At 58.2% G+C, this 8,704-nt stretch overlaps 1 protein-coding gene across 1 annotated transcript in view; it reads left to right on the top strand.

The window, feature by feature from the left end:
* IFT140 (intraflagellar transport 140) overlaps positions 1-8,704 on the top strand; it is a 115,834-nt gene that overhangs the window by 98,374 nt on the left and 8,756 nt on the right. Inside the window, exons 21-30 of the mRNA XM_011966937.1 lie at positions 363-553; positions 1,081-1,176; positions 1,491-1,623; positions 1,712-1,855; positions 2,435-2,563; positions 2,690-2,872; positions 5,624-5,830; positions 6,090-6,302; positions 6,386-6,552; positions 8,058-8,199. Of these exons, the coding sequence (XP_011822327.1) occupies positions 363-553; positions 1,081-1,176; positions 1,491-1,623; positions 1,712-1,855; positions 2,435-2,563; positions 2,690-2,872; positions 5,624-5,830; positions 6,090-6,302; positions 6,386-6,552; positions 8,058-8,199 (1,605 nt within the window). The remainder of the gene's footprint in view (positions 1-362; positions 554-1,080; positions 1,177-1,490; positions 1,624-1,711; positions 1,856-2,434; positions 2,564-2,689; positions 2,873-5,623; positions 5,831-6,089; positions 6,303-6,385; positions 6,553-8,057; positions 8,200-8,704) is intronic.

The raw sequence follows: 8,704 nt of genomic DNA, 5'->3' as shown, positions 1-8,704 counted from the left end.
GAGGCGGTGGAGGGGAGGCGGGTGGAGGTGAGGCGGGTGCCGGCTCTCCAGGGTGTGTGCCTGTCAGGCGTGCGGGTCTGGAACAGAGCGCCCAAGAGACCCCCAGGTCAGCAGGGCTGAGCACGGGACTTCTGTGGGGGGCTCTGGGAGGTGGGGCCACCCCTTGGTGGTGCATCTCACTCTCCAGCCGTGGGACAGGGATGCCCTGTGGGGGTGTGGCATTTGCTCTGCCCGTGTCAGCCCCGTGTCAGTGTGTTTGGCAGTGTGGGAAGGTGCGGTGACCGGTGGCCTGGCGTGGAACAGTGTGTTTGAAGCATGGGTTTGCGGAGGCTGCACGACACCTGCCCATCCTCATTCCTCAGGAGGACGCCGAACAGCTGTACAGGAAGTGCAAGCGCTACGACCTCCTGAACAAGTTCTACCAGGCTGCAGGGCAGTGGCAGAAGGCCCTCAAGGTAGCCGAGTGCCACGACCGCGTGCACCTGCGCAGCACCTACCACCACTATGCCGGGCACCTGGAGGCCAGTGCCGACTGCAGCCGGGCCCTCAGTTAGTGAGTGCAGCCCTCGCGGCCTCTTCCCAGTCTCTCTGGATGGTCCTGGCTCCTGAGACCTCTGTGTGTGCTATGGTGAGGTGGCCAGGGAGGTTCTCAGAGGAGGCATCTGTCTCAGGGAGGTGGCGCCTTCTCGGCAGGAAGCTTCTGGATGTGGGGTTGCCCCCTCTGTTTTGGGCCACCCGGGTTTCAAGGCAGGAGAAGGACGTGTGTCCTTCGGTTGCCGAGCACAGATGGGCTTGGTATCTCCTGAGGACAGACAAACCCACGTCACCCTCTCCAGAGGAGGAGCTGCTCTTAGACCTGTTCCTGGGATGTGGATGGGCGACCCGCCCCCCGGGCCCCCACAGTGCAGGAAGCCCCCACTGCCCCTGGCCATGTGTGCTCAGGCTCCGCGGAGCTGCAGGCTGGGAGCCCACACCCCAAGGGCCGCCGCTCTGATGCATTTCACCGACGCTGCCTCTCAGCCCATCTGGTTCCGTGGGGCTGTGATGGGAGGGAACCAGGACCTCTGTCTCCTCTCACAGCTACGAGAAGTCAGACACTCACCGCTTTGAGGTGCCCAGGATGCTGTCGGAGGACCTGCCATCCCTGGAGCTCTATGTGAATAAGATGAAGGATAAGTGAGTGTTCCTACCAGGGCTGGCGGGACCGCACTCCATCCTGGAAGTTTGCGGGGATCCCAGGGCTTGCTCAGGCAGCTCCCCTTCCCGTGCTTCCTGCATGAGTGGGCAGCATCCCCCGGCTCCTCAGAGGTATGCCAGGGCCCTGAGCCGAGCCCTCCCTTTGGACAGAGCCCAGGCTCCTCACTCTTGGCCCAGCCTGTTTGCAGGTCCGGTGACATGCACTCTAAGAGTGGCACAGGGGCAGGGTGGGGGCCGTTCCGGGTTGGAGCGGGACTCGGATGGAGAACCCACAGCCTTGGGGCTGCCCACAGGACCCTGTGGCGGTGGTGGGCGCAGTACCTGGAGAGCCAGGGCGAGATGGACGCCGCGCTGCACTACTATGAGCTGGCCCAGGACCACTTCTCCCTGGTCCGCATCCACTGCTTCCAGGGCAATGTCCAGAAGGTGAGGGCCCTGCCGGGGAGCCAGCCAGGCGGACGTGAGGCAGACACAAGGCCACCGAGTCTCATCTTTGTGTTCTTTGTGTTTCTAGGCTGCGCAAATCGCCAACGAGACAGGAAACCTGGCGGCCTCCTACCACCTCGCACGCCAGTACGAGAGCCAGGAGGAGGTGGGGCAGGCGGTGCACTTCTACACCCGGGCGCAGGCCTTCAAGAATGCCATCCGCCTGTGCAAGGTACCACGGGGCTGGAGTGGGCAGCCAGCGCCTCTCGAGGTCCTCTGAAGACAGCTTCAAGTGGAAAAGTGGACTGAGAGAATCGTGTCAGCAACACGTGGTCTGGCTGGTGTCTGCCACTCACTCCTCACCCTGCCGCCCCACCCGCCTACCCCTGGCCGCTCCCATCTGACATTGGTTGCAAAGCATTGTCCCCAGATGCTTCCCAGGCTCCAGGGCTCCTGAGCCGGTTGTGAGGCTGGCTCACGGCCTGTGGACTTGCAGACAGCAGACCCTTCCTAGAAAGCTGTTGGGCATTCTGCACCCACACAAATGTCCCAGCCCGGGCTCTCGCTTCCAGAAGCATCTCTCCTGTCAGGTATTTCTTGCAGTGCTCTGTGAAATAGAATCCAGAGCATCAGAAAATCCTTATAGACAAACCTAGTAAGTCATTAACTTCTTAAAACCCACAACCGCAGAGATCGCTGAGCAGTATATCAAAGTAAAGGGGTGGGTTCACACCCGGCCACATCCCAGAATCTCAGCGGGCCTGGGGAAGCCAGTGCGAGCCGCTTCAGGGCCCTGCCTCCCTCCCTGCAGGAGAACAGCCTGGACGACCAGCTCATGAACTTGGCCCTGCTGAGCTCCCCCGAGGACATGATCGAGGCGGCCCGATACTATGAGGAGAAGGGCATGCAAATGGACAGGGCGGTCATGCTGTACCACAAGGTGAGGGCCAGCCACTGGTGGGGGCTTGGGGAGGGCAGCAGGTCAGGGGGCCTTTGCTTGTGCGAGGCCTCCGAGGTGTTGGTCCCCCAGGCCTTGGGCAGCTGCTCAGAGCCCCCACATCCGCAGGCTGGCCACTTCTCCAAGGCCCTGGAGCTGGCCTTTACCACCCAGCAGTTTGTGGCCCTGCAGCTCATAGCAGAGGACCTGGATGAGACATCAGACCCTGCGCTCCTGGCCCGCTGCTCCGACTTCTTCATCGAGCACCGTCAGTATGAGAGGGCAGTGGAGCTGCTGCTGGCCGCCAGGAAGGTACGGGGCCAGTGGGGCCTGGGCTCGGCTCCACGCAGGCTCCGTAGCTCAGGTCCCCTGTCCCCAGGGGCTGTGGGAATGGCTGCTTGCTCGGTTATGAGTTCTCGAGGAAGGCTATGGTGCCCTGGATTTCACGTACAGCACACCCAGTAGGTCCATGAGTGTAGACTTGCCATCCTTCATGCTGGCATCAGATCATACACAGGGAATTGCACTCACCTATGGTGGGGAGGGGGTGGTAAAAATACACATAACACAAAATTTACCATCTTAGCCTTTTTTTTTTTTTTGAAACAGTGTCTCACTCTTGCCCAGGCTGGATTGTGGTGGTGCCATCTTGGCTCACTGCGGCCTCAACCTCCCGGGCTCAAGCAACCCTCGCTCCTCCTGCGTAGCTGGGACACAGGCGTGGGCCACCATCCCCAGCTAAGTTTTTAACAGTTTTCGCATAGAGTCAGGGTCTTGCTATGTTGCCCAGACTGGTCTTGAACTCCTAGGCTCAAGCAATCCTCCTGCCTCAGCCTCCCAAAGCACTGGGACTGTAGACGTGAGCCCTGTGACTGGCCAGGAACAGTTTATTCAAATGGAAATATGGGTGGTTCCCAAATATAAAATGCTTCGCTTTATTCATGATAGGAATACAGATCAAAATTCACAGAGATGCCATTTTTTACTGGGCTATTAAGGGTGAAAAGGTAAGAAAACCTACTGGATTATCATGGGAAGCAGATATACCCAGGCCCTGTGGAGCACAGCAGGCAGAACCTGTCACAAGACAAGGTCTCCCTGTCCCAGCCTCCCCTTCCCTCGAGAGTTCATCCTGACAGACACGTTGATGCACGTGTGAGTGGCGTGTGCACAGGGCGTGCTCGGCAGAGGGTTTACGCGGCAAGAACACTGGCCCTTGTGTCTGTCACCAGGCCGGTTGAGTCCCCAGGGCTTCCTCAGCACTGTGGACGTCTACGCAGCAGAGAGCATGTGGCAGCCCCCAGCGTACTGAGATGGAAATGCCTCCAAGACAGAATTCTTTTTCTTTTTTCTGAGACGGAGTCTCACTCTGTCACCAGGCTGGAGTGCAGTGGCGCAATCTCAGCTCACTGCAAGCTCCACTTCCTGGGTTCAAGTGATTCTCCTGCCTCAGCTTCCCAAGTAGCAGGGACTACAGGTACGTGCCACCATGCCCAGCTAATTTTTGTATTTTAGTAAAGATGAGGTTCCACCATGTTGGCCAGGATAGTCTCAATCTCCTGACCTCGTGATCTGCCTGTCTCGGCCTCCTGAAGTGCTGGGATTACAGGCGTGAGCCACCACACCCGGCCATATTCTTTTTCTTAATATAAATGTGTTATTACTTCATATATATTTGTGGGTTATTACTGTTTTTTTTCTTGTGGAAATGGGAGTCTCACTATGTTGCCCAGGCTGGCCTCAAACTCTTGGGCCCAAGTGATCCTCTCACCTTGGCCTCCTAAAGTGCTGGAATTACAGGCGTGAGCCAACATGCCTGGCCTAAGACATATTCTCAAGAATATTAAAAAAATTTTTTTTCTTGGAGACGGCGTCTTACTCTGTCACCCAGGCTGGAGTGCAGTGGTACCATCTCGGCTCACTGCAAGTTCCACCTCCCGGGTTCACACCATTCTCCTGCCTCAGCCTCCCAACTAGCTGGGACTACAGGCGCCCGCCACCACGCCTGGCTAATGTTTTGTATTTTTAGTAGAGATGGGGTTTCACCGTGTTAGCCAGGATGGTCTCGATCTCCTGACCTTGTGATCCGCCCGCTTAGGCTCCCAAAGTGCTGGGATTACAGGCGTGAGCCACCGTGCCTGGCCAAAATTTTTCTTAAAATGAGAGCTGGGCGTGGTGGCTCACTCCTGTAATCCCAGCATTTTGGGAGGCCGAGGCGGGCAGATCACCTGAGATCAGGAGTTCGAGACCAGCCTGACCAACATGGAGAAACCCCATCTCTAGTAAAAAAAAATTACAAAATTAGCTTGGCGTGGTGGCACATGCCTGTAATCCCAGCTACTCAGGAGGCTGAGGCAGGAGAATGGCTTGAACCCAGGAGGTGGAGGTTGTGAGCCGAGATTGTGCCATTGCACTCCAGCCTGGGCAACAAGAGCAAAACCCTATCTCAAAACAAACAAAAAAATTCTTAAAATGTTGAAAAAATCAGGCGGGTGCAGTGGCTCGTGCCTGCAATTCCAGCACTTTGGGAGGCTAAGGCAGGCAGATTGCTTGAGTCCAGGAGTTCAAGACCAGCTTGGGCAACACGGCAAAACCCGGTCTCTACTGAAAATACAAAACCTGAGGCGGGAAGATCACCTTACCCTGGGAGGTGGAGGCTGTAGTGAGCTGTGATTGCACCACCGCACTCCAACCTGGGTGACAGAGTGAGACCCTGTCTCAAAATTTTAATTTTAAAATTTAATTTAAAAAATTTAGACTTATAGAAGAAAATTACCAGTTTTCTTTTCTCCCAAACATAATATTCTTTTGAGCATATATCACTTGAGACTGTTGTTTCCTTCGTTCCACTCTGGAATGTTAACAGCGTGAGAAAGTCACGTCAATGACTAGGTTGGTGAGGCGCGGGGGGAGACATCCTTGTCCCCTTCATACCCACCCCAGCTAGACAGAGGCCGCCACTGAGCCGAGGGGCCTGGTTTCCTCTGAAGCGGTGGCAGATGAGGGGCGCACTTCGGGTCGTGGCCCCCTCGGCAGCCCCGTGGCATCTCTGCACCTCTGCAGTATCGCGAAGCCCTGCAGCTATGCCTGGAGCAAAACATGAGCATCACCGAGGAGATGGCGGAAAAGATGACCGTGGCCAAGGACTCCTCGGACCTGCCTGAGGAGTCTCGGCGGGAGCTGCTGGAGCAGATAGCAAACTGCTGCATGCGCCAAGGCAGCTACCACCTGGCCACCAAGAAGTACACGCAGGCCGGCAACAAGCTGAAGGTGAGCGCCGGCCCCTCTCCCGGCCCCAGCCCCGCGACTGCTTCCCAGGCAGTTAGGCTGGGGCCCCCTGCGTGCATCTCCATTTGCCTTTGTGACTCCCCTGAGCCAGGGCTGAGCCTTTCTGGCCGGGAGGAGCACAACCACTAGATCTCTCTACCGGGAAGCCCTGAGCCCCTCTTCTTGTGAGAGCTCCTGCTCCGGGTCCCTTGTGCTTGTCCTGGCCCAGCCCCTGCTTGCCTGAGCCTGGCCGTCTCTCTAGGCCATGAGGGCGCTGCTCAAATCCGGAGACACAGAGAAAATTACGTTCTTCGCGAGCGTGTCCAGGCAGAAGGAAATCTACATCATGGCTGCCAACTACCTGCAGTCCCTCGACTGGCGGAAGGAGCCGGAGATCATGAGGAACATCATCAGCTTCTACACCAAGGGGCGGGCCCTGGACCTCCTGGCCGGCTTTTACGACGCTTGTGCCCAGGTGCAGGCCCTCCCTGGGATGCCAGCGGGGCCCCAGGGAGGGCTGTGGAGCCCAGCAGGTCTTGACGGGTCTCATCCGTACAGGTGGAGATCGATGAATACCAGAACTACGACAAAGCCCACGGGGCACTGACCGAGGCCTACAAGTGCCTGGCCAAGGCCAAGGCCAAGAGCCCCCTGGACCAGGAAACCAGGCTGGCGCAGCTACAGAGCAGGATGGCACTGGTGAAGAGGTTCATCCAGGCCCGCAGGTGCGCCCCCAGGGCCAGCAGGGCCAGGCCGGGGCAGATGTGACTACAGGGTCAGGGCTGACCACAGGAAACCGCAGCCAGCAGAGGGGCGGGACAGCAGATGGGAGCTCGCTCGGGACAGCACTGCTGCTGAAGACACACCCCGCCTCCTCCTGGGGCCCTCAGGGCCGGGCACAGCCTTGGGAAGGCCTTCTGGAAACCCCAGAGATGCTGAGAGAGAAGCCTGGTGGGGAGCGGGAGGCGGCGGCGGATCTGGTACAGGAGAGGTGTGTCTGGGGAGCCATGGACCTGCTTAGCGTGTGCAGGGGCCGGGCAGGGGAGTCCTGAGTGAGGGCCGCTATGTGACCTGGGGTGGTGGGGACCAGGGTGGCCAGTGGGCTCGTGCCTCTCCACAGGTCAACTGCCTCCAGCTCCAAGCTTGTGGAGAGGAGACCCAGGCAGCCAATCGTCTCAGTTTTCAGGAGAGGCCGAGATTCTAAGTGTATCTGAATACCTCCCGTCTTTATGTACGGGCAGTGACTCGGCTTTTCAGACAGCTGCGGTGTGGACAGCACGGTGGGCACTGGCCCGAGCGCCTCAGGGCCCAACCTCCGTCTCAGCTGGCAAGGGCGCTTCCTTATCTGAGAAGCTTTTCCAAAACAAGAGTTCCAGAAGTACTTTGAATAATGTTGGACCCTTGGAAGGGCATGGTCCGCTTGCGCACCTCGATTCTGGGGTGTCAGCGTCTCACAGGTGTCTGCTGAGCTGAGGCCACAGGAGGCAGGAGAGGAGGAGAATCAATAGCAGCTGGTCGTCAGGGATAGTACAGGACGTGGGTGGAGGGGAGACGACATGTGAGGGCCGGGGCGGGCAGCCTTCTACGTGCCAGGGGTCAGAGGGCAGGCCAGGCACCTGTCTGGAATGGCCGAGTCGGTGGGTGGCCAGATGGGCCCTGGACCCTCCTGACATTGGAGCCTGAGCTCCACACGGCTCCAGTCACCTGCTCTGGACCACACTGTGTTCCAGCAGGCTCACCTCCCTGGTGTCGCCCCAGCTCCCAGGCCACACACCCTGCCCTGCCACAGACCCCTCACGCCAGGCCACACGCACAACCTGTGTGCGGGCCAGCCTCTCTGCTTGGAGGGTTCTTCCCAGCGGCCTCGAGCAAGGGCTGCTGTGCGCCTCTCCACGCAACCTGTCCACACGCACCACGTCCCCTCTGGGTCACACTTTGTCCGGAGGTTTCTAGCCCCCTCTGGACTATTCCATGGAGCAGGAATAGGGTTGCAAGTCTTTGGTCTTCATGTCCAAGCCTAGGCCCCAGCATTCAAGTGACCTGTGAGAGTGTTAAATGGGTGAGTTCATTTATGAATGAACAAATTAAGGAATTAATGAATTAACTTCATAGAAAGTTTCCTCCTGCCATTCCGGAGAGCTCCTCTTACAGGCCACGAGTCTCCTCCGACCTCAGATAGCAGTAGGTGTTCAGGGCTTCAGGGTCCAGGCCTCATCTCTGCTCTCGGCAGGACATACACGGAGGACCCCAAGGAGTCCATCAAGCAGTGTGAGCTGCTCCTAGAGGAACCAGACCCGGACAGCACCATCCGCATCGGGGACGTCTGCGGCTTCCTGGTGGAGCACTACGTGCGGATGGAGGAGTACCAGACGGTGAGGCCTGGGCGCTGCTCACTAGCGGCATCCCGCTACGCAAGGCTCCTGAAACGAAGGCTTAAGAGCTCAAATTGGCCGGGCGCGGTGGCTCAAGCCTGTAATCCCAGCACTTTGGGAGGCTGAGGCGGGAGAATGACTTAAGCCCAGGAGTTCAAGACCAACCTGGGCAATATGGTGAAACTCCATCTCTACAAAAACGGAAAAAATTAGCCAGGCGGCCGGGCGCAGTGGCTCAAGCCTATAATCCCAGCACTTTGGGAGGCCGAGACGGGCGGATCATGAGGTCAGGAGATCAAGACCATCCTGGCTAACATGGTGAAACCCCGTCTCTACTAAAAAATACAAAAAACTAGCTGGGCGAGGTGGTGGGCGCCTGTAGTTCCAGCTACTTGGGAGGCTGAGGCGGGAGAATGGTGTGAACCCGGGAGGCGGGGCTTGCAGTGAGCTGAGATCTGGCCACTGCACTCCAGCCTGGGGACAGAGTGAGACTCCGTCTCAAAAA

This window comes from Mandrillus leucophaeus, unplaced genomic scaffold (genome assembly GCF_000951045.1).
Source record: "Mandrillus leucophaeus isolate KB7577 unplaced genomic scaffold, Mleu.le_1.0 Scaffold78, whole genome shotgun sequence".
NCBI classification, from domain to species: Eukaryota; Metazoa; Chordata; class Mammalia; order Primates; family Cercopithecidae; genus Mandrillus; species Mandrillus leucophaeus.
The sequence above is the reverse complement of the archived record's forward strand: the minus strand, read 5'-3'. Positions and strand labels throughout refer to the sequence as shown.